Source organism: Phyllostomus hastatus, unplaced genomic scaffold (genome assembly GCF_019186645.2).
Source record: "Phyllostomus hastatus isolate PE091 unplaced genomic scaffold, TTU_PhHast_1.1 phas_contig_38, whole genome shotgun sequence".
Classification (NCBI taxonomy): domain Eukaryota; kingdom Metazoa; phylum Chordata; class Mammalia; order Chiroptera; family Phyllostomidae; genus Phyllostomus; species Phyllostomus hastatus.
The window spans coordinates 32,957,972-32,984,759 of NW_025333869.1; the positions used below are offsets into that span (position 1 = coordinate 32,957,972).

A 26,788-nucleotide genomic window follows, 5' to 3' on the forward strand; every position below is an offset into this window, starting at 1 on the left:
AGATGGACCCATAGGCTGTGGTAACCAGCAAAGGAAGTCAGGGTCCATGTTCCTCTTCAGACAGTGTAAACAGTTAATACCACCCTAATAGAGCAAGAACAGCTGTGAACAAGAACAGTTGTGAAATGAAATGAGTCAGCAATTGTGGTCAAGTAAGACACAGGCTCTTTGACAGGACATCAGCCAAGTCATAATTATAAAACAATAAAGGCAATCTCATTAAAAGCAAGAACAAAATAATGTCTATTGTATCACCATAATTTAACACAGTTTTAGAAATCCTAGCTAAAGTAGTAAGAATGAAATATGAAACTACTGAAAAGAAATAGAGAAATTCAGTACTATTTGAAGATAATAGATTGCAGAACTAGAAAATTTAAGGAAATTTACTGAACTATTTGAATTAATAAAGAATTCAGTAAAAATGGCTAGACTCAAGATAAATATACAAAAAGTGGTAGCTGCTCTCAAAACCAGCAATAACTAGTTATGAGATATGATGGCAGAAAAAGATCTTCTTTCAATAAATTATAAAATTATAAAAGTGTAAGAGTAACTTTATTGTGCTACTCTGTGTAAAGACAATATTATAACAATATCAGTTTCCTAATTAATTTGGACAATAGAATTGTAATAAAACATTTTAGAGGGGAAATTTGGGCAAAATATTCTGAAGTTCACATAAAGAAATTAGCAAGTAAGAGTAAGATGTTGCTGTAAGGATATATTCTAACAGTACATTATAAAGGTTCAATGATTATAATAGTGTGGTACTGACATTAGGGTAGATAGTCATTAATAAATGATTCAATTAGATCCATAAAGTATATAGCCAAGGAATCACCACTTAGAATGACATATATGATAAAGATGGCATAATTAAATCAGTAAAGAAAAGAATTTCTATTAGGTATAAATAAATGGAGCTGCAACAATTATTTTTTATAAGAATAACCATTTTTATATTTTGCTTCACACACTCAAATTCTCACATAGATTAAATAATTAGCTTTTAAAAGTAGAAACCATAAATAATGTTAAAAAAAGAGAGAGAAATGGGCCAGGGACACAAACAGACTCACTGAGCAGGCCAATAAGCTAGGAACATTTTTCTTGTTAAGCAAGAAAATGCAAATGTAAACAACTAAGTCCTGTTACGTGACTATTAAATTGGTAAACACATTTTAAAAATCATTGTTTGATGACATGTATGTAGAGTGTTTATCTTGGCACACGGAGAGGGCTCAGTAGGCTGTATTTGTATGAGAACTGCCGAGACAGCAGTGGTAAGGGTGCTGATGCACACCTCCCTGGTTGCATAGGTTAAGGGTGAAGGAGTAATATAAAGCTGTTATAGAAAGGAAATTCAAAATAGGCATTAAGAACCTTAAAAATTGAATTCTACACAAATAAAAATATAGACAAAAGATCTTGGGATCTAAAAGTGAAGTCCAACCTAAATGTAGCCAAACAACTTACTTCATTAAGATTTGTAATTAATTTGAAAGTAGCATAATTAATAGGTATGAAAAATATGCACATAAACTTCGTAAATATAATAAGGAAGTGTCTTAAGTTTTCCACAAAGGTTTGAGGTGTTTATATGGCTTTCGTACTCTCTGAGTAACTAAAACCGTGTCATTGAGACCTCTACTGTGCTATGTAACATGGTAGTTCACACAGCTTAATCTGTGTGGTAGAACCTTGATACTCTAACTTTGAAAATATAGTTTAGGAATGTCAGAGAAATTGTTACTACTGTTAATCTAGTATTAAAAGTGAAGAATGGAGGAAACTAGGAAGGAAACATTTTGACTATATCACAGCTCTAGATTAACTTCTGGAATAAAGATTATTAATACAATTCCTCTTCAGTCTGAAGAGTCTGCAAATGAGAGAAAGTATGTTTAGGTCACTTTTAGAACATAAAACTTTTTTCTTGGACTGAGAGAAGTAATGCATTCCTCTTTTTAGCTTTATTTCTTAGGGGAAATGCTGCAGTTTGTAACATGAGAATATACAAAGATCTGCAAATTCTTTTGCAGACAAGTTAATCTTCTTACTGGAAATAGTTTTGATCTGTTTGTCAAGAGCTACATCTCTCCCCCCAAAGACAGTGATCTTAGACAAGTCATTGAATTTTCTTCATCTTTAAAGTTTGCATAGTGAATAAAATTCTCAAGTTTTTTCTGCCTCTACTATTCTATATAGTTTGAACATATCTAACTACTTTTGTTGCTACCACTCAGCCCAAATAGAAATTCAACACTAGGGTTTCCCATAATTCACTTACTTCAAAAACATAAATCTCAAAATGAAAATGTTATGGCATAAACGTATTACAGACTTCACTTAATATGTTAATTTCTTAAGTTACAGTTTGTGGGGTTTTTTTAGTAAATTATGTAAATAAATGTAACACATTTTATATTTCTAGTTTAAGCTATTAAAATATTACCTGTGTTAGAATATTTAAATAATAAATTTTAATGGCTTTAATGGTCAGAACCCATTATGGAATTCAGAGGTACATTTCACTCTAAGAAATGAAATTTACCAAAATTATTACCTGTCATTTCTTTTTCCTCTCTTTATAGATATTCGAATACCACTAATGTGGAAAGACTCTGATCACTTCAGCAATAAAGAACGTATGTATAATTTTAATTTGTAGTTGAAGTTTTTTCTAGTGTATAATAAATTTGTGTTATTGGGAAAAGAGCTGCTTCCATGATGAAATAGTATAGAATATGGTAGAATAAAGCAAAATTTTGCTGAACTGTGGTATTTCTTTTAGGATTTTTAGTATAAATGTGTTGTAATTGCTTGATACAAATTAAGATAATGCATATCTAATATACTTTTAGTTGTTGATAGGCAACTGCGAGGACAGTATGTCACAGGTTCTAAGGGAAGGGAGTGTGAGACAAAGAAAATGTTTGAGGGGTGAAGGTAAAGGCGACATTTCTTCCATTTGCCCAGAATCTGGGAGATCTTTTCCGCCTTGTTTTGTTTCTTCAGATTATTTTTTATAGGACATAAGAGAGAAAGATTTTTAGCTTGATCTGATTTTTTCCCTCCCTTCAGCGTTTTACAGCTTTATATAGTCTTCACAAATCCATGTAATGCTGAGGTCATGGAAATTAACCTCAAATGATTTCTAGATGTTAGAGACAAAGCAGAAAAGATAAGATAATCCTTTTTGTTTCTTGTCTATTGTGATAGCTTTGTTACTCATATTTTAAAAACTGAATCATATTGAGCATAATTAGTTTAATATGAGGAATCCAAAATCAGGTTAGTATATCTGTTATTCAATTAGGAAATATCATTTACTTTACAAAAGAATACATGTGGGAATTAATACATCTTTTTGATTACTGTAGAGAATAGGTTTTTCTGAAGAGCCACATTTGCTCAGTAATGAGGATTTAGCCCTTTAATCACCTAATACTTTTTAAAAAACATCACCAAATTGAAAGACCCAGCAGCTATGTTTTTTTGTGTTCGCATGTCTACTTTTATTGTTTTTGTGGTTTCCTCCCTTGCTTTTAGTTTGGTGGAAAATGTTTTGCTGTTGTTAACGAGCTTGCTGTTAACCTCTTATAATAGAAAACATTTTTTCTTAAATAGACTTGGAAACCAAAATGACAAAGGTAATAATATATATAATATATAATAAATTTGCTATTAATTAAAGCTTAAAGGGTCTTCTAGGGATAAAATTTATGAGCTTGGTGATTATTTTAGGCTGCTAAGAGGCCTATATTTTTAACTTTATTTTTGATATTCCCTAGTTTAATTGTTTTGGTTGGGTAAAGTCTTAATATATACTGACAGAATAGTCACTATAAAAGGTTAAGGATTACAATGTACAGAAATAAGAATCTATTAACAAATATTTAAGCTAACATTTTTCATTTTCAAGTAGATTTTTAATATCATTAGGCATGATTTGTCACCTGGATTGTGGCTTAAAATGTTTTTTTTTTCTCTAGGATCACAGCGTTATGCCATATTTTGTTTATTCAAAATGGGAGCTGAAGTTTTTGATACCGACATGGTAATTGTTGATAAAACAATCACAGATATATGTTTTGAAAATGTAACTATATTGTAAGTACTTTTTCATCTTTAGAGAATGAAAATAATATAAATTGATGACTTTTTAAAGGAGGGCATAATTATTGGGTCTTTGGGTTATTTTTGAAGCATTAGATCTTTAAATGTTTAAATTTATCTAAAAATTACTTTACTCAAAAGAAACCCATTTCTGCATTTGAAATTTTCCAATTTAAAGTAAAATGGAAATTATGTTATATTTATAGTAAATACTTGACTTAGATATTATAGATTTTTATTAATTTCTACAAAATTTTATCATTTATTAACTAAGCTATGAATATAAGGGGCTCTCATTATAACAATACTTCATATAGAGAGAATTTGGGCATAAAACAGGTTCTTATGTCTCATATAGGAGGTTTAGTTACAGAAATACTAAAATAGTATTACAGCTTTATTTATAAGATGGTCCTGATATATGTATCATAGGAAAAGCACTTTAGTAAAATTTAAGATACTCTTTTTCTTATGGTGGACTTCTTTCATGTACTCCAAAACAATAAAAAATTGGGTGATCCTCAGGGCTGTTTTTATTGCTCCTGCTCTTTTAGAGGCTCATTTTATTGTGGTCGTAATACAGCACCAGAAAGAATTCCTTAGGTACCCTTGGAAATCATTTTTAACTAACATAAGTTTTTTCTGGCCCCTTTAAAGATTCTATTGGCCTAAATCAGTGTGCGAATTGTATTTCTTTCAGGGTTTCAAAGACATTATCTTAATATGTAAATATTAATAGCTATTTAACTATTAAAATAAAGTCAGTATGCATGGTTTTTTCCATTTTCAGCTATGGAGCTATATAGTTGAGATTTTAAAGTAATGTTACATGTTTTGCCACTCAACATAACATTTAAAAAAAAAAGCTTTTGCAAACCATGTTTTGTGGCTTCTGTCTAGTATCCCCTAAGTAATTGTGTAGCATGGAAAATAAAATGCATTGTTCGGGTTATTAGCAGTTGTGCAGGCCTTCTCACAACCTCTATTAAACCAAATTTATTTAGGATCCCCAAAATATTGCCACATGCTTGCATAATTGAGACTAAAAAAATAATTTTTCTTAGTTACATAAATACATTTATTTCCATTATCAACTATTGCTAGTGCATTTTTTTAGTCAAGGTCAACCTGGTAATGGGCTCTTTTCTTCACATGCCTTTGCTCTTGTTTGTTTTACCACAAAGACAAAAACCATAATTTTTTCAAGGAAAGAACAAGGCAAGTTACTTGGGAAAACAACACATGATTTGTAATTTTTAAAAAAATTCTGTAAATATTTTAAATTGTTCTAAAAATAACTGCCGTCAAATGTTCTAAATGTTGTTTAAAAATGTGCTTTTTGTTATGGTTGTTTTTAATAACTGTTCAATATTTATGAACCTCTGGTTTTCCTCTAAATATTGACATTTGTTAGTCATTACCAGGAATACTGTATGTTTAAAAGTTGCCAAATAATAAACTATAAAAATATCTGGAAATTATTCCTGGGATTTATGCAAACTTTGGATTGGCCATTTAAATCTTAAAAAGTCTGTGCTGCAGTTTTAAAATCTTTGAGGCGGATGGATCATACAGGCAACCTCTACTGACGATCTCTTCTGCAGCTTTGAGTGTTTTATATTGTTGGTGACATTACCACAGTCTTGTATGCTAGAGGCGGTTCATTGTGTCTGACAAAGGACAAAGCCAATCCTAGTGTTTGCTAAAATTGAAGAATTTCTGCATATTGGTTTAATAAATATTCATCAAATACCTTTTGTGCTAGATTAAGAGTACAAAGATTAAGACAGCATTTGTTCTCAAGGAATTCATGTCTTGGGCATACCTCTTTATATCATTTTTCATTTGTTTGTTTCTTTGTTTGCTTTCCCCTATATAACTGAATATTGAAATGTTGTTTTAGAGTTGTTAGGCAGAAAGGTGGGGCTGTTTTATGGGATGGGTTAGCAGCATGTGGTGGATGGACTGTAAGTGACAATGAAAAAGAAATGAAAACTAAAGGCTTTAGCATAAGAAACTTTTGTTTCTGCTTTTTTTCTTTCCTTTTTTCCCAAACCTTTTTCTCTTCTGGAAGAGCAGTCATTTCAGGAAATTACATGTATAATGTAAATACCTTAAAAATAGCTGTGTTAAAGGGATGACAAGGAGAAATAGCATTGGCAACAAAATGACCAGAACATTTTATTCTTTTTCTTTAAGTAATGTGCCTGTATGTATTGGTTAAATTGAGTTAAGATTGACCTACTTTTTAGAAGCTGGTGGCTCTGGAAGGTGCAATGACTCTCTCAGGTCATTTAGATACTAAATAAACACTGGGAGATTCTGTCTCATTAACATCTATTAACATAAACCCATTTCACATGCTGATTTTAAATGTATGAAAACATCAAAGGATGTTATAATTTTATTTTCTGCTGAGTTAAATTCCTAACATTATGAATACCCTTGTTTTTAGTAATGAAGCAAAGCCAGACTTTCAGGTAAAGGTGGAAGTATATAGCTGCTGTACAGAAGACTCTTCTATAACCAGTACACCAAAAAAATTAGCTAAGAAACTGAAGACATCTATAAGTAAAGCTACAGGGAAGAAAATAAATTCAGTGCTTCAAGAAGATCATGAAACGTGTTTGTCCTTCAGTTGTGCTATTTCGTAAGTTTCTAATACAATATTTATAGTGACAGTATAATTATATGTTTGTGACATTTTGAAGTACTGTATGTGGAGTGTATGTTTATACTTTAAACGGAAAAAACATCCTGCAACAGAAACAAAACTTGGCTGTCTGACATTTACCCAGCTGAAGTAGCCTTAATACCATACTTTGAAAATAGGAATTTGGGTGAGAATGTGTTTTTAGTGATTTGGAATTCCAGTATCTACTAGAAAGATGAAATGTTTTTCTTGAAAAGGGACTATCTGTATGTAAAAGTATTTGTTACATATCAGCCTGCTAATTGAATTTCTATATGGCATGCTTTATTCTTACAGATTTAAAAAAATATTTTACCTTTATCACAAAACCACATTGCCATTATCACACTTAGGAAAATAAAAAGTCCTTAGTATCATCTGATATCTATCTAGTCTGTATTCAAATTGCCTCAATTCTGAAAAAGTCCTTTTACAATTTGTGTAAATCAGTATCCAAACAAGGTCTACAATGTTGCATTGTAGTGAGTCTTTTAAGTTTCTTTTAATCCTTAACAATTTCCTGTCTACTTTTTTCTTGCTGCTATTTATTGAGGGAACCAGATCTTATAGAATTTCCCATATTTTGAGTTTAGCTAATTGCATATTTGTGGCTTTTCTTTTTAACATTGTTTTCTATCCCCTGTATGTCCTACAACTGGTAGATAGTAGATCTAGAGAACTGATTAGGTTCAGGTTTTCTTTTAGGACAATAATACTTCATATTGATTATATATACTTCTTACTATCTCCCATTGGGAAGCCTTGTCCTACTTTTAGTCATGTTAAAATTGATCAGTGGATTCAAATGTTGCCAGCCTGATTCATCTATTGTAAAATTGCCTATCAATCTTTTATCTAATGGTTTTAGCAGCCATTACTGAGCATCCATTATTTCATCAGGGATCATAATTTGGTGACTTTAAAAATTTGTCCTGCATTTTTTTTAAACCTGAAATTCTCTCAGAGAAGAACATTCCTTCATGAACTATAAATGCAAAAAATAACTGATTGAAGGAAAGGCAGGGAAAAATACTTTCTTTTATTTACCCAATTTTAGAATATTAAGTTGATATCCTAGCAATCATGGAGGTGATCAGCATTATCTTTTATTTGAACTACTGGATTTTTATAAATTTGTGTCTCACTCTTTCATATGTATTATTCTTTCTGAAGCCAAATTGTTCCCTGTTTGATCTATGGGAAGCTTTTAAGCTGACTCCTGTGTTGTTTTGACACAACCTAATCTCTGATAGCTTCTTCGCCTTATGACACAAGATGTTCCACTTTCATCTTGTGTTTTTCTGTCCAGGCTTGGAATTATCATTTCTTCAAGGAGCCCTGGTTTCTTTCAGATACTTTCTTTAAACATTGTGTTTGTTGCTTCAACAATCATTTTATGTTTCTGTTTCTTGGAAAAACTGTTGGTTGGGCTACATTCCTAGAATTTCTTTGCATGTCTTAGTAGAGTTGACTCTTCAGCATGCCAATAATTTTACTATAATTACAGAAAACAAAATATTTTAGGTATAGATCCTGGAACTATCAGTCATCACAATGTAATTAAATAACTCCTTTTGTATCAGATATACTTCACGTGAAAAATGCCTTGGGACTCTCTAGCATTGTGGCTTTCGGTCTGTTCTGATTGAGACCCGTGGTAAGAAATAAATTCTGTGTTATGACTGAGTACACAGCTACATAAACAGATTTCAGGAAGCAATACTTAGTGCTTGCTATTTATAGTATAATTATCAGAATTTTTAATTTCTAGTTACCTTCAGTCCTTAAAAATGTTGTTTATAAATTATTAAATTGATTTTATGATCCATGAATTGGTCCCTTCCACTAAAAAACTGTCATAGAAAATGTCTTTTTTAACATAAATGTCATTAAAAAGGAGGAAAGGAGGGGCCCTTAAATTTTCATCCTTTAAAATTAACGCTATTTTTAAAGTTTTCTAGGTTAAGATTATGTCAAGTTTTTGCTGAAAGGTGCTTTAATTGAACCATAAGGTAGTGGAAGTATTTCTTTTCGATAATTACATGAACAATTATATTTCTAGGTTGAAACAGAGATTTTAGAACTGAAGGAGGCCCTAGAGGTAATCACCAAATTCAGTAATTTTAAAACTTATTTAAGCAGCAAAATTTCTTATTTAAAAATGACAGGGCCAGTAGTGTTCTGGGCCAGTTACAGTATTCCCAGGTCCTCTACTTTCTCACATGGAAAGTAAGGATGGTTTCTTTCTAAAAAGAAAATCATTTCTTTTTAGTAGGCTCCTTAAAGACATTTTTAGGGTTTTATGCACCTTTAATGCATATAAAGACAATGAGTGAGCCTCTCAAACAGTTTACGACTATGTTGTTGGGCAGTGAATGTTTCCATTTTTCATCTTGTCATTTACTTGTTTGACCCAGGACAGATTAATTCACCCTCTGGGTTTTTGTTTCTCCCTATGTGAAATGGGAACAATGATGATAATGTAATTATACCTAACTCCGTAGGATCATTGTGAGATTCCAAAAGATAATTCCTGAACTTTATATGTGGTAAGCATTTAATAAATATAGCTCTTACCATTATTGTTACTATTTTTACTCTTCTGAGACCAGTCCTTTTTGAACTTTTTTTTTCAAACTCATGCTGAAGCATTGCAGTTTAGAAACTTGACACAGGATTATAAAATGTAGACATATTTTAAAATTTAAAATTATTGTTTATTATGTCACAGAACATAATCTAAGTGATGTTAGAACTTGTATTTAACCTAAATTCCTCTTTGAAGCCTAGTGGAATTTTTGAGAATAAAATTATTTGGTATTAAGCTTTTTTTTAGTAGGAATTGACCTATTTGTTTTGAAGCATTTCTTCTACTTAGATTTGTCATTCTACTTGGTTTATATGTGAATGCAAACAATAATTTTCCTTATGAACATTTCCCATGAAACTTGCATGTCATTTATTTATACCATTAAAGTAGGTCAAAAGGTGGAATAAAACCTTTAACAACATTTCACCAAATCATATTCTCCTAGTACCAGCATCCTATTGCACTTCTGGTGGGAATCCAGAGTGTATGGGGTCAAACTCACAGCCTAGGACTACTCTTACCTGATACTTCCTTAACTGACCACTTCAGGACCGTGGTAAGAGTTGGAGAATAGCATTAGTAAAAAGAGTGCTTAGGGGATAAATTTTATTTATTTAACAGTGATCTTGTTCAAGATCAGTACAAAGTTTCCTAATACACTTTTAAATTTGTAGCCAAAATGGGCACTAAAGATCAAATTTGGGTAGTATGTATCTTCTCTGGTAATATGGTATGTGATCAAATATAGCTGTTCTTCCTGACAAAAGTGTGTACTTTTTTTAGACTACCATTTAAAGTAGTAATTTGTTTTTTTTCTTAACATTTTTGGATACCCCTCCAATCTTGTAACAATTGGCCTTTTTAATTTAAAAAATGTAGCTGATTAAACTTTTGGGAACTCAATATTAGGGTTGGCTGAAAGGAATGAGTGTAATGTTTTAGTAAGAAAATGTTATCCTGACAAGAATGTTTTAAAAGTGAGATCATTGTTGATTTTGGAAGCATTGCCATTGTAATTAGTCATGGTTTAAAAATGAAGTAAGATGAAATGTCATCATAAAGTATTGTTTGATCTGAAAGAGGACAGTGAACATTTTTGGTAATTTTAGCATGCTCCCTTGTGTGATTTCATTTATTCATTTTATTTGTGGAATTTAGCTAGATTTTCCCAATGCTTCTAATAGCTGAATTAACTACCTTATGCTCCTTAAGAGGTATTCAGCACATTATTTTTCATTGTGCAAATAAATATACATCATTTTAAACCGTCATCTTGTGAAAACTGGTAAAATTGACAATGATTATTTACTTGACAAAAAAGTATATTAACTTTAAAAAGCCGCTATACTACATTTTAAATTAGACTGAAGTTATAAAACTAGTATACTAACACTTGTTCAGGATAAATGGGTTATTGATGTTTTGAGGAATAAGGGTGCTAATGGTTTGGTAGCATAAAAAATTATGCAATGTTCAAACATAACTAAGAAATTACTCAACCACTGAATATAATGTATTCATTTATTTAAAGATCTTAGGAATGATTATACAGTAGTTCTATCATGTAGTGCATTGGAGTCAAAGGTTAGTAAGTCATGTTCCATGCATTTAAATCCCATGCATGTTCCATGCAGTAAAATATGGTCACTATGTATCTGTTTTAACAGAAGAAGTACCTTAATTTTGAACAATTTCTTTTTTTTTTTAAAGATTTTATTTATTTTTGCAACCCAGGCATGTACCCTGGCTGGGAATCGAAACTGCGACACTTTGGTTCGCAGCCCACGCTCAATCCACTGAGCTACGCCAGTCAGGGTTGAACAATTTCTTAATGAAGTATAAAGGTACTAAGTATAGTATAGTAGGCTTCTCTTTTCATATACCACTTGCTAGCTTTAGGCAAGTTAATTACATTCTGTGAACTTGAATTTCTCCATCTGCAAATCTCTGCCCTGCCTACCTCAAGTAGTTATTATAAGCCTTTAAAAAGATGTTGCCTGTTAAAGTGCTTTCAACTGCACATTGGTAGATGGAGTATCATCATGTTCTGCATGTCTATTCATAGACATGACTTTCATCCTACTACCACTTTACCACATTTATTACTTCATTACAAAAGGAATAAAACTTGAGAAATAGAATCTAGAAAAGTTATTCATAGTTTAACCACTCTAAATCAAATACTTTTTATAATTTTGAACTAATATTTTTCTTCCAAGTTTTAAAATAACTAACCTTAGGGGAGATTTAGATATTCAAAATTATACTGTGCATTCAACTTTTTTATAAAGTTATTGTAGTCTTCACAAAATCATTTTAATGACTGCATTATCTATCAGCTGGTTCTATCATAGTTTATTTAACCATTCTTAGAGGAGATTATCAATAACTATTTTTGTATTGTTATTTTCATATGTGTCATTCATTGGAAATAGAGGCAAACGTGTTACATGTTTACCTTAAAGTAGTTAAGGAAAAGATGTTTCAGTCACAATCATTTCTTAAGGCTTGAGGGGGAAAAAAGTAAACATTTATTTTGTCATAATTTTAGCCTCTTTAGGAAGAGATTGCTTTCTAAACATGCCACCTTTCCAGTTCACTCAGTGCAAATGCACAGCCTATGGCATAGCTGCTTCCTGTATTTTTCTTTTTTAAAACATTTTTTGTTGTTCGTTTACAGTTGTTCTGCCTTTTTCCCCATTGATCTCCCTCGACCTGTTCCTTCTGCTCCCACAGTCAATCCCCCTGCATTGTCCATGCCCGTGAGTATTCTACTGGTGTTCCTTGGCTTACCCCTTCCCCTTCTTGCCCCAGTTATTCCCCTCCCCACTCCCCTCTGGTCACTGTCAGTTTGTTCTTTATTTCCTTGATGGACCTAAAATACTTGTGAACTATCCATTTAATACCTTGACCTCTCAGTTTCATGACCCTCTTGCCTCCAGTGATCTTGTCCTTTCGCCCTTTTCAGCCATCCACCCCGTGATTGTATTCTAGGTCTTGTCATTACTAATAATTGCACACCTTCTAAAATCTTGATAGTAGGTATTCCACTCTGTCTCCCGCTTCCCACATTCCCAGCTTGCTCCCTTCAGTGCTCTGCCTCCAACTTAGCTTAGACTCCATGACTTGCCATTTAATTCTTTCCTAGGAGCATTTTTCTCCTTTCGTCATACTAACTTTTGAAAAACTTGAACCTTGGTTAAATTTTACTTTGAACCCCTCTGCACCTGTACTCATGAAGAATAGATGAGGAAGCTGGAGAAAAAAGAGTCTTATTGACTGGTTCATGTTAGACACAAGATCTTTAACCTTAAGTGAGTTTTCAGTATGACTGCGCAATCCTGAGTTGTCATTGCCTTCTACTCTACATCTCTTTAGGGTAAGAAGTTTACATCATGCAATTCTCTCTTCCGAAACCTCCAGTACCCCATTCTCTCCACTCCTTCCTCAAAGCTGCTGACTGTTTCACTGAGGTAATCTGAAAAGAACTTAACGTAGCTTCCCTCTATAAAGTCTACCAGCATTTGGATCTGTATTTGCTTCTTTCCTTTGTGAACTGCCTTTGCCTCACCTACTTGTACATTAGATCACATCTTCTCAACTGCTCAAAAGTAGGCTCCTATGCATGTACTCATCCCGCCTCCGCGGCATCATGAAATTTTCTCCTGCATCGTTTCCACAAATATAAACATACTGAAATATCTCTCATTTCTACTGCCTATTTCATAGCCATTCTTTACAGATAAGAGTTCTTTATGTTCCCTATCTCCACTTTTTCTGCTCCGATTCTTTCTTAGAGAGTTTCAGTCAGCTTTCATCACGTTGCCTCCATCCCACCCTGCAGAAATTGCTCTTGTCAAGGCCAACAGTGGTCTACATGCTCCCAGAGCCTAGGTCAGTGGTCAATATCCCTTTTCCTGGACCTTTTGGCATTGTTTAACATAATTGATCACTCTCCTTGAAACAGTTTTTTTAACTCACTTTCTAGGATACCACTTCTGGGATTTTTCTTCTGCCTCAGTGACTGTTCCTCACCTCTCCTTTGTTCATTGCTCTTCAGCTTAATCGGAAGTGACAGAGTGCTTGTGTCCCAGTATCCAGTCCTTGAACTTCATTTAACTTTCTGACTTTCATTAAATTTTATCTAGGTTGCTAACTTCCAACTTTAATTCTTCAACAATTTTCCTCTCCTAACTCCAGACTCATCTACCTAGCTGCCTGTAAAGAAACCATCTAGATACCTAAAAATATCTCAAACTTAACTTATCCAAACTAAATTCTTACTTCCTATCTCTATTCTTCTTTTAGACTCATTATAGTTAATAACAATTCCATTTTGTTAGTTGCTCAGGCCAAAAGCCTTGGAGTTGTCTTTGACTATTTACTTTCACATCCATCTGATGGCCACACTGGATCAACTTTAAGACTGTATCAAGAATGTTACCACTTCTCACCACTCTGCCAGCCACCACCCTGTTCCAGGCCTGCATCAGCTCTTGATTGGTCAATTGCAGTAGCTTTCTGCTTGGTGTCTCCATTTTCACTCTTGGCCTCTGTGCTCTGTCCTCCATACAGCCACCAGAGGGATCAAAAATACAAGTCAGATCACAACGCATAGCCCCAAACCTACCATTTGCTCCGTTTTACTCAAAATAAAATCCAGTGCCTCATCACGCCTGCACAGCACCGTGATGTACAGTGCCTGCCCCCCTTCCGTGGGACATCCCCCTCCCTCCCTCTCCTGCCCTGCCCTGCAACCACTGGGCCTGCCGTCCCCCACAGCGAGTGTCGCTCACCCCCAGCAGTTATCCACTTGCTGCACAGACCTCTTCCTGAAAATGACACCCTGCGCTAACGTGCTGACGGGAGTCTATTTCCTATCATTTTAAGTGGGGGGAAATGATAATGTCGTTCCATGAAACCTGTATATCAATGACCAATTATCATGTTGAACTAATACTTAAAATATTAAAACAGTTTGTGATTGTTAATGGGCAGTTTGTGTGTGGTGATGTTTGCTCTTCCATTATAATTGCTGTTCTCAATTGCTTTGATTCTTTCTCCACAGGTTTTTTTAATACTTCCTCAACTTTTTTTGGTGTGTGGAGGTACTCATTGTCTAACACTAGGGAAAAACAAGTGAATAACAGCAGAGAATTGCTACACTGGATATGAGGCTGGTGCCTCTTAGCTCTAGCAACAGTGGAGATTTGTTAATACTTAGCGAAATTTTACATATGAGTCTGACATTATACCGGCTGTATTCAGAATGTAACTTGAAACTTACTCATGTGTTTTTTTTGTTAAAACAATGTTTGGGAGACAGAAACATAAATTTTCCTGTGTAAAGAAAGATGCGTGTTGTCTATGATAGTTGTGTGTTAAAACCAAGGTAGATCAAACCATCGTGTTGTATGCCTTAAACTTACACAGTGATGTATGTCAATTATTTCTCAATATAACTGGTAAAACAAAAAACAAGAGGTGTTCTCACAGGAGGTAATATTCTGTAGGGCATGGTAGTATTTACTAAAGGAGTGCATGTATGCATGCACTGCATACTTAGTACATGTATACCTATTCCTGCCTTTGTAGTAGAGATTTTAATAAAGATTAGTGGGATAAAGTTTATGAAACGTATAACCTGGCATAATTAACAGAGATCCCCGTCAGACTTCTTCTTTTTTTCCCCTAGGTTTGTCTATATTTCTGTCTGTCCATCTCTCTGTCTCCTCCTAAAAACATGTTCTTTACTGTTTTTAGTGTTAAGATTTTGTGTTAAGAACATGTCTCCTAAAAACATGTTCTTTACTGTTTTTAGTGTTAAGATTTTGGAAAATTAAAAAACCAAGAAAAGTCTTGAAATAAAATTAAGATTACTAGCAGAGGAAATACAACTATTGAACAAAAATTTTCACCTTTTATCACCACAGAAAGTCAGGATATGAAATTTATCATCACAATTTTTAGATACTTTAGCAATGTGCTATTTTAACTTAGGTAGTTTAATGAAAAAAAATGGAAGTAGGAGTGGGGAAATCTTCATTTCCCCATACTATAGATAAAAATTACAAATCTTTAAATTGGATTAACCAGAAGGAGATTTATTCCCACCTCCAGGAAATAAATATGAACCAGATTCCATCACTATCCTTCTAACTAACTTTCTCCAATGACTTCCCATTACACTTGGAAGTAAATTCACTGTCCTTCCAAGGCTCACAGTCTTACGTGATTCAACCCCCGCCTGCATTTCCAGCACTGTGTTGTACCGCGTTCCCCACTTGCTCGCTATGCCTCAGCCACACTTGTCTTCTTTCAGCCTCTCTTTGCACGTGTTGTTCTCTCTGCTTAAAATGTTTTTCTGCATCCTTTGCTTGGCTCTGTCCTTTTATTCCTAACTGTTAGTTCTTCAGAGGGTTCTTTCCCAATTCCCCTGCCTAACACAGGTCTTCGGTATTCTTATACCTTTTGTTTCTTTCATAGAAAAAGTTGCATTATAAGTTTAAAATACCAGTATTTGATTTATTTCTCTACTTTTCCCCCCTGTCTCCTGCATCAGAATATAATACTGAGTCTTGTTTACCATTCATGCCCATCACCTTGTATAAGACTTGGCACATATAAGATGTTAAGTCTATAATTTTGAATGAATGGAGATCCTTTAAAAGAAACATTTGTAAGTTAAACCAAGTAATTTTCAGATTTTCTTAAGATGAAATAGCATAAAGAAATGAAGAGTTGATTAATCATTTATAACTTTAAACTTTCATTTATAACACCTAAATGTGTTTTTTTTCATTTTTTTGTTTTGGTAAAATATACATAACAAAACATTTGCCTAAGAATATGATTCAGTAGCATTAAGCACATACACAGTGTTTACAACCCTCACCACTGTCCATCTCAAGAACTTTTTTACCGTCCCAAATGGAAACTCTATACCCACTAAGCACTAACCCCCTGCTTCCTTCTCCACTCAGACCCTGGAAACCTCCATTCTACTTTCTGTTTCGGTAAATTTGACTTTCCTAGGTTCCTCATGTATGTGGAATCAATCATATAGTACTTGTCCTTTGTGACTGACTTATTTCACTTAACATAATGTCTTTGCAATGTATCCATGTTGGAGTCAGAATTTTATTCCTTTTTAAGGCTGAATAATATCCCATTGTATGTATATACATTTTTTTACCCTTTCAGCCTTTCCTTGAGCTACTTTCCCTATTTAGCTGTTGTAAATAATGCTGCTGTTTTCATGGGTTTACACAGATCTGAGTCCCTGCTTTGAGTTCTTTTGGGAATATGCCCTAACATAGAGTTGCTGACTTATGTGGCAGTTCTATTTCTCGTTTTTTGAGGAGTCACTATACTGTTTCCGTAGTGGTAATACCACTTTATATTCCCATCAGCAATTTGTCCACACCCTAGCCAACATTTGTTATTTTCTATTTTTCTTTGTTGTTGATGTTGTTGTTATTTTTGTTTATAATAGCCATCCTAATGGCTGTGAAGTGGTATCTCATTGTGGTTTTGATTTGTATTTTCCCAATCACTGGTGATCTTGAGCATCTTTTCATGTTTTTATTGGCTATTTGTGTATCTCTTTTGGAGAAATGTCCTGTCCATTCAAGTCATTTGCCCATTTTTAAATCAGGTTTATTTTGTTGTTGTCAAACATCTAATATTGTATATAGTAGAAAATACACTAGAGAACTTAAAACATGTCTTCTTTCTCACTATTAGTGGTGCAAAGTATAATTTGCTAGCTCACACTACACTGACCTTGGAAAGTGCTGAGGACAGTTTCAAGACCCATAATCTGTCTATTAATGGAAATGGTAAGTACAGTCTATATTTTACTTATTACCTGTGTTATGTTGATATATGAGGTCTGTCCAGAAAGTATGCAGCCATGTACTATGAAAAATAGGTCCATTTATTGAAGAAGATACAAGAAACATTGTACATAGGACAATGATGCCTCAGTTGCCTTCAAAGTAGGCACTTTGGGACTTTAAATAGTTCTCCCAATTGCCATTAGCTGCCCTGTCATATTTTCCTGAATCTCATCGATGGTCTGAAATCTCTTCCCTTTCATAGGTGATTTTAGTTTTGGGAAAAGCCAGAAGTTGCAGGGTACCAAATCTGGGCTGTAGTGGGACTGAGTCACCTGGGTGATTTGATGTTTTGCCAAAAAACTCTTCACCAGATACAGAGTTTTTTGGTGATGCATGAGTGGGTATGTTGTCATGATGAAGCTGTCAATTACCAGTTGCCCATGGCTTTGGGCTTCTGAATCATCCAAAGAGTTTCTGTGATGGAATGTTCAAGCTTAATGTAAAGTTTGGTGCAGATTCATTGCTTTGCTCGTGCAGTCATTTTGAATGTGATGGCCACGCAGAACACATGCTCACTCAACAGTGTCTACTGCCCCACTTCAGTACAGTGAAGTCATCATTGTTCATGCATGCACATTTCCAGTCTGCTCTCCTTGGCTGCCAGGTTACATCAATATCACACAAGAAGTATAACTCCCGTTACAGTAACAATGGCTGGACTTTTTCCAGACAGACCTTGTATATGTGGTGAGAGGAATAACTTTTAATTTTAATATGTTCCCCTGAAGTAGATATTAGCATAAGTAATGTGGGCATGAGTCATTCTATGGGTTTTTTCAAATATATTCATCCTTGTTCCCTAAAAGTAAAGTTTACTTTCCTCTTTCCATGCTTTTGCTAGACATTTGTTTGTCTATTTTGTATATTCTGAACCTTTGTCTTTGACTTGAAATTGATGACTTCATCATCTTCTTGTTGGCAATCAAAGATCTATCTTATTATTAAATTTAAAATTGAAGAAGCCAACCCTTCTATTGGTAGCAAAGGATATAAGAAAACATGGGGCTAAATTAACCTTAACCCTTTTCTCTGGATGATATATTGGTAGTTGTAGTTTATGCAAAAGAAACATAGCAATGTATAGAAATAATTATTGTAGTTTACATATACTCTGTTATTGTGAAAGGTATAGCAAATTCTGATTACTGTAGATTTTTCTAGTTTTCATAGTTATGTCTCTTTTTGCTTTACATAAATTTAGCCTTTGCTATTTGATTCATAGACTTTTTAATTGAGTATTTTTTCACTCTTTTACCTCAACCTGTACCTATTTTTATATTGTCGATTTGCTTCTTCCAACAGGGTTATACATTAGATCTTAATTTTTATCCAATTTGACAATAATTGTGGGTTTTTTACTAGCCCATTTAGTGATTTTCCATTTAATACCAAATAGTTTATAACCCATATTATACGATATCAAATATTTGGATTTAAATCTCCCATCATATCCTGTGTTTTCTATTTGTCTTTTCCATAGTGGTTTTTCTATTTTGTCTTACCCTTTAAAAGATTGATACTTTCATCATTTCCATTTTTCCTTGTTCTAATTAAAGTTATAATTCTTTTTTTCATCTTCTAGAAATTATCTCTAGAAATATTAATAATACTTAGTAAAGTGTAAAATTAAAAGATAATTTTACCTTCTCAGACAATGCAGGGACTAGCAAGTTAAACCCCATTTGTCTGACCTATGTGCTATTGTTATGTATTATAATTCTATATGATTTTTAAACTTCACAAGATTTTTTCTTTTTTTATTATATTTTTTCATTATCATTTACTCCCCCTTGTGTTCTGTGTGCTTAATATTGATTTAGATTAACCCACATGTTCCTATGGACCACCTACATCTTACTCAAAACACCTAGGATCATTTTCCTCCTGCTTGAAGTATATATAATTTAGTTTCTTGTAGTGTGTCCTGCTCGTATCTTACTTCTTTCAATTTGCAAGTCAGCATTGAATCCACTGAGCCACATTATTCAGGGCTCTGGTGTCATACTTTTTGAACCTTTGTTTTTGTGTGATAGGTTTATTTTGATTCATTCTTGAAAGTATTTTTACAAAATATATAACTTTGGCAGTTTAAAAACCTTTTTTGACTCTGGCCCTGGCTGGTATAGCTCAGTGGATTAACTGTCGGCCTGTGAACCAAAGGGTCACTGGTTGGATTCCCAGTCAGGGCACATGTCTGGGTTGCAGGCCGGGTCCCCAGCTGGGGGGTATGCGAGAGACAGCCAGTCAATGTATCTCTAACACATCAGTGTTTCTCTCCGTCTCCTTCTCCCTCCCTTCTCATTGCTCTAAAAATAAATAAATCTTGAAAAAAAATTTTTTTACTATGAAAGATATAATTCCACTATCTTTGTTGCTCTGGGAAAAAAATTAAAATATAGTTAATTCAACATTTTCAGTAGTTTTCAGGAAGACTGGTCTGAACAGTGCAGCCTTTTATCACACAAAACTTGAAGTTTGCAATGGTATTAATATTATCAATTTTACAGAAAATTTAGTAAATGAAGTTTGTTGTAATCCCACTTATGCCAGTCCTGGATTACCGATATTACTACCATATGTTGAGTGCCTGTTATGTGCCAGACACTGTTCTACGGGACACTACTCAGCCTTCAGGAAAAGGGAAGTATACAATATATGACAGCATGAATGAACCATGAGGACATTATGCTAACTGAAATAGCCAGTATCTAAAATAGTCAAACTCACAGCAGCAGTGGCGGGTAGTGGCACGGCAGTTACTAGAGGCTGGAGGAGGGGGAATGGAGAGTTGCTAATCAACAGGTATAAAGTTTCAGTTACACAAGATGAGTAAGTTCTAGAGATCTGCTGTGCAACATAGCGCCTGCAGTTAACAATACTGCATTGTGCACTTAAAAATCTAAGAGGGTGTATTTCCTGTTACGTGTTCTTACTTCAGTAAAGTAGAAATAAATAAATAAGCAAACAAATACTTTTAAAACAGTTTTTATTCTTAGTCACTGTGAGATGTGGTTATAAGGAGACATCAATAATGAAGTGGTTAAGTGTGGCCATCGGCCTTGGATTCATGTTCTATTTCTACCACTGGGTAACTCTGTGACCTTCACAAGTTCCTCATTCTATCATGATTTACAGTTTACAGATGAGTAAAATACAGTTTAGAGAATGTAGCATACTAGATCATACAGCTAACAAGTGGTTGAACTGCACCTTAAATAATCCAGGACAATCTGTGCTATGTCTGCTATGCTTTCTGGTCAGGCATGATAACCGTTAAAGCCTTGGAACACTCAAAATGCGATCAGTGTGTGAATGGACCTGATGATGAAAGGCCCGTTCTTTCAACCAAATCATCTGAAAAGTGGTGGGAAGGAATATAATTCACAAAGGAAGCATCACTTTTAGCAGCAATTCCTCAGTTGTCTTCAATGTTCTATAAGATATTACTGGATTCTCCTTTAATAAAATGCTTATGGGCAAATAAGCATGGAAACTGTGGTTATAGCTCTTTCTTAGAGAAACACAGTACAGATTAATACAATAAAGACTATGTGAAGGCCTATGCTTATAACAGTAACACCCAAAACTGTTGACTTTAGAACTTGTAGATCCCACTGAAAATAATTGAAGAAAAAATAACCTATGTGCCCAACTCTTATGTAATAGGTATATGCCTAGAACTGCATGTAAATTTAAAACTTGTAATTAAATTTTATAATTAAAATGAAAACTTTTATATAGAGAAAAGGCCACCTTCTAATTTTTCCCTTAATATAAGTATGTTAATATAATGGGGTTTTCCTAAGAAAGTTATGTTAACATCTACCAAAAACTATAAAATCAAAGGGAAATCCAAGATTGTTGAAATTTATAAATCATCTTTATTCTTACTAGTTGAAGGGAAAAGCCAAAATGATATCTTCAGGTTTATATTTGTCATCAAGAAATTTTTATACTTTTTATAAAACACTGAAACCACATTGTGAAGATTGACTCACCCGGAACTGAGATGTTATCTGTATTCTTTGTCTTGCCTGTGTATTGTTTTGTTGTTGCTGTCACTTTTAAAACCATTTTGTTCCCCATGTGAAACTACAGATGAATTAGATAAAATCTTTTAGTAATGAAAAGTCAAACTGCTCTCACTTCCTGTTTCATTTTATCTTGTCCTAATACCTCCCTTGCCTAGAAAAGAAGAATTAAGTATTTTGATAAAATGTGTTGCATAAGGACTGAGAGACAGCGTTGAAAATGGAGAGGGTATGGTTTGGGGAGTGAGACTACCTTGGGTATGAAATTATGTGAAGCATCTATTATGTGCCAGACACAGTGATAGATGTCATATACATAATATCTTATTTGATTTTCACAACCCTCCTACTTTAAGATAGGTAGTATTTTTTTAAATGAGAAATTGGTACTGAGATAGATTAAATGACTAGCTGAGATGCCATATTTCTTGTCTGAAGTAGAAAGAAGCTGTGAATACGTTTTATTTAACAATGTTCCTGAACTGCAAAGAAGCCTAGATTAGAAGTAACAGATGAGTGTGGGGTATGTGGCAAGGAATTCTGCATCCAATATCCAGTTTCAAGGACTGCAGTCAGGAAGGAATTATTTTTCTTGGTGGGCCGTGAAATCCGTACTGATTTAACTAGAGAAGCACATTGTTACAGGTGGTATTTAGGTTCCAGTACATGACTGGTTGAACAAACTTTATGAACTGGTATGGAAAACTAATCATCATATATGATTCTCTTTTTTTAGGAAGTGCATCTTGATTTAAAAATAACTAGCTTACAGATATTTAGAATATTAGTTATTAATAAATCTTGATTACTGTATAAAGAAATGTGCTTTTGAACTTTAAATTCCTAAATCAAAAAGTTGATTTCAGGTGTTACTCAAAATTCTGCTTTTATAGAATTTTTATTTCATTCCCTATCTATTTTGGGAAAGAAGATTCTCATTTGTTTACTTATCTATTTATGTCTTCATTTTGGGATCATTTCCTGTATTGTATTTATGCATTTATTCCTCCCAGTTTAAACCCTTTATTTCTAAAAGATAGGCTCTCTAACAAGGTATCAATAAAAAAATATTTGAATAATCCCAGACAATTTGTTGTGTGCTAATGTAAAGTAGAATGTTGAGCAGGGAAGTTAATAAAAAAAAATTTGTTTTACTTTGTTCTCATCATTGTAGGCTTGTCTTTTTCATTTAACTTATGTATGAAACCTTGGGTACATTGCATCTATATATGAAATAATTGTATTTTTACCAAAAATGTTTTATTTTCCAGGGTTACTAAGGCATTTGGGCAATAAGAGTAAAAGCCAATGGCTAGCCATTTTATAGGTACTACCAACAGGGGTCAGTGAAAACTTTAAAAATGATTTTTGTTTGGCCAAAGAACCTTATGCTAGATTTTTACTTTTACCTTGATAAACAGAATAAATTATGCAGTGCTCTCCTTCCATATTGATTTGAAGGCTATATAGCTATCTGCACACATAAAAAGAATATCTTAATGTTTTTTGAAAGAAGTTTTTAAACATATGCATACTTATAGAAAATTTACAATCTGAATGTCAGAATCTTTTTCCCTGTAAAAAATATATACATATAAAAATAAAAAATATATGTACATATTTTGATAAAAGTATATTCATATATATATATATATATATATATGAATGAAAGTAAGTTACTTACATGATGCTCCTCCATCACCCCCAAATATGTTAATATGTATTTCTTACTAATAGGGCATCTGGCTACATCACTGCAACTGTCCAAGTCAGGAAATGCATAATAATACATTACAACCATTTCATTCTCAGATTCCATTCAGGTGTTGTTAATTGTCCCAATAATGTTTATGGCAAAAGGATCCAGTACAGAATCATCAATTGCCTTTAGTTATCATGCTTCCTTAGTTACTTTCGGTCTGGACCTGTTCTTCAGTCTTTCCTTGGCTTTTTTACCTTGGCACTTTCACACATCATAGTCAGTTCTTTTGTGGAAGGTCCTTCAGTCTGGGTTTGTCTGGTGAGTTCTTGGGGTTTAAGATTCTGGATATACATCTTAGGAGAAGTGTCAGAGAACTAATGTGTTCGATGCGTCCATTAGGTGGCATATAACTTTGATTCATCCTGTTACTCATGATGTTCACTTTGATCACTCGATTATGGTAGTATCTACTAAACTTTTCTATTGTAAAGGTACTCTTCTGTTTCTCCTTTTATAATAAATGCATATTTTGGGGGGTGCTTTGAAACTATGCATATTATTTCTTGTTGGACTTTCAATTTATTCATTTATGTATTTATATCAATGTGGATTCATGTTTTTCTGTTTTGTTCAGTGCATCATAATCTGTTAACATCATGTTTAATTTGAGTTCAAGTTGTCTCTAATTTGGCCAATAGGAGCACATTCAAGATAGCTTCTGTGTTTTTTTGACTGGTCTTCATCATTTTTAAGTACTTCCTTGCTTTATGGCATAACAAGATATTTCATGCTCATCATGTACTTTCCCTGCCCCAGCCCTGGAATCAGCCATTTCTCCAAGGAACGCTGGTCCTTTTTAATGGAAATAATATTTAAAAGACATGATCTGGGCTCTATGTATGAACATTGCTATTAGAGTATCACTATTATGTTGCTTTTCCTAGACTCCTCTCAGTGGACAGAGGTACATGCATGCATATATATTGATATTTTGTCATGTATTTCTTAATCCCTGTGGTTGAAAACCGTAAGTTCACACCAGTATATCCAGTGCTAATCCAAACCACAGAGAGTTCATTCCACATATGTGTTAAGTCCTTTCTCTGACAGTGAGAACACTGTTTTCTATTATCTTGAATGGTTTTTCTTCTTTAATCAGCCTCTCTGAAAGCAACCATCCTCCTTTCTCCACATGGATGATTTCTTCTGCTTGCTGGGGCTCTGACTCCCACTCTGGGCAGCCTCCTGCCTATGTGGACACTCCTTTCCCTGCTCTGGCTTTACTTCCCCAGGTCTGGTTACCCTCTCCCTCATCAGGGTGGACACCCTCCTCAGCCTGCCTGTGCTCTGACACCCTGTGCCCAGCTGTTCGCTGCTTGGATGCCCTTCTTTCTGGGTCATTGAACATGTGGATGCCTTCTTTGCCGCCCTCAGACTCTGACTTTCATGGCTGGGCCCCCTCCAAAATGTGCTACTCTTACTCTCCTTGGGCTCTGACACCTCGAGTAGGGCAGCCCCCCTCACTCTGCTCATGCCCTGACTCCCACTGCCAGGCCATTCCCTGAGCAGAGATCTCCTTTGGGCTCTAGGCTGTGCCCATGTAATCTGTCCTCAGCCCATTCTGGCTCTGATACCTCGTGCCAGACAGCTCTCTTACTCACCCTCCTCTTCCTCTCTCACCCAGCTGGAGCACACTATGGCTTCACCCCAGCCCCAGCACAGATGCCCAGTCTGGTGGACTCCACCTAATGACTTACAACAAAATTTTTCAGTTAGGTAGGGGAAGAAGAAGGGAAGGAAAATTATTAAATTATTTCCTTAAAGTTGTGACCTAAAATGTTTTATTCAGAGGGTCACTTTACTAATTATGATAGTGAAACTCAGCAAAAGTAGAATTTGACATACAAAAATCACTGAATCAGAATTTTTTATACTAAGTGAGTTTACTTATATGCCCTGAACTACCTCTGTTGGTTAATTACTTTAAGATCAAACAAGAGATCAAGAGACTAAAAGTTACGTGTCTATTCCAGGTGATAGTACACTATAAACTATCTGTTTAATGTCCTCTTTTACATGATTTTGTCCTTAACTATGGTACTTGTATTTGAGTAGGATGAACCTTTACCTAAGTATGTTCTTATATAAGCCCAAAATAATTGTAAAAAGGAAAAAAATGTCTAATAAACTTAAAATGTATTTGTAATTTGATTTTTTTCTCTCATTTAAATAGAGGAGTCTTCGTTTTGGCTTCCCTTATATGGCAACATGTGCTGCCGATTAGTCGCCCAGCCAGCTTGTATGGCTGAGGATGCATTTGCAGGATTTCTTAATCAGCAGGTTAGAGGACCTTAAATATCCTACAACACTTACAGCTCCAACTTAGATCTTAATCCTGATACCAAGAAGTATTTTTTAGAGTCTTCTTTTAAATAACACTTTTATCAGTGTTGGACATAGATTGGGAGGTAGAGGGGGAGACCTGGGGATGATGAGAAGGGAGGAAGGGGAGGGCTCTGATGCAGTTTGGATAGCTAAGGAGCTACCTTTCTAGGTTCCTCTGCTTCTTTAATTACAGTAACAGGATCACCAGCAAGAGAGGACTCCTTGTGGAAACCTATGAGGGCTCAGCACCTCTGACATAAAGGCCTTTCTGGTGGACAGCTTTTGGCACAGTTTAGGCCTCTGGGTTTCCGAAGCTGCCTCTGTGCCACCTACTCCTGATTTATTTATAACCATGGTTATTTATATTCAGTAAATAATTAATTATAGGCTCCAATGAATCAATAGCTTTTTCTAAAAGATTGCATTAAGAGGAAAGAGAATTTGCATTCTTACAGGGTAGTCAACATTTTCCAGTGTTCTAAGAACAGTAAGGGAAAGTTATATTTTGAATATTGAGCTATTTTTATAATTTTCCTGAGCTGTTAGATGAATTGCTGTGGAATTCTAAGTATTCATTTTTAATAGACTAGCTTTTCTAAAACTGCACTGATTTATGACTTTCTGTATGTAAAGTTATGTGGTGATCATTACCTGCATTTTGCTTGTTTAATGGTTTTGAGAACTCCAGGCCTTTGCTCTCTAACAGTAACTTACTCTGGTTTTGGGCTGTGCTGTTGCCTTATACAGTAAGTTGATGGGTAACAAATACATTTAACAATTTCCAAAAAACTAATTAAACTTTGATAATTTAGGTATTTGGTTGAATTTAGAGTTTAGATGATAAATAATGATTAAAGGTTGATAGTTTCTTGATTTATTTTTCCAGCAAATGTTAGAAGGTCGGACTAGTTGGAGACGGTTGTATTGTGTTTTGAAAGGAGGTAAACTCTATTGTTTTTACACTCCAGAAGAAATTGAAGCTAAAGTGGAACCAGCTTTGGTAGTGTCCATAAGCAAGGTAAATAAAATGCTATTTTGGAAGTAAAAATATAACATTTAATGGTGTTTGTCCATTTCTATACAATTTACATTGTTGCCATCTTAAAAAGGAAAGGGGAGTACTGTTAAAAATTGGTGTGTTCACAAAGATAATCAATCCTATTTTTCTTTCCATTATATGGCTTTTTCTGTAAAGGAAATACTGTATATTTCCTAAGAAAGCGTGGTAATTGGAAATCTATAATAGGCTTTAAAGCAGAAAATTTAACCCTACATTAAGAGGATATTTAAATTTTCCATGAATTTTTAAATTAAGAGATTACATAAGCATAAATTGTTAGCTCATGTTACAGTGATGCTCTTTCT

General features: G+C 34.1%; 1 protein-coding gene across 1 annotated transcript in view; it reads left to right on the plus strand.

Annotated features, from left to right (window-relative positions):
* The window catches only part of RTKN2 (rhotekin 2), a 69,141-nt gene that overhangs the window by 20,886 nt on the left and 21,467 nt on the right, over positions 1–26,788 (plus strand). Inside the window, exons 4-9 of the mRNA XM_045841797.1 lie at positions 2,598–2,651; positions 3,999–4,116; positions 6,578–6,772; positions 17,151–17,245; positions 25,272–25,378; positions 26,310–26,441. Of these exons, the coding sequence (XP_045697753.1) occupies positions 2,598–2,651; positions 3,999–4,116; positions 6,578–6,772; positions 17,151–17,245; positions 25,272–25,378; positions 26,310–26,441 (701 nt within the window). The remainder of the gene's footprint in view (positions 1–2,597; positions 2,652–3,998; positions 4,117–6,577; positions 6,773–17,150; positions 17,246–25,271; positions 25,379–26,309; positions 26,442–26,788) is intronic.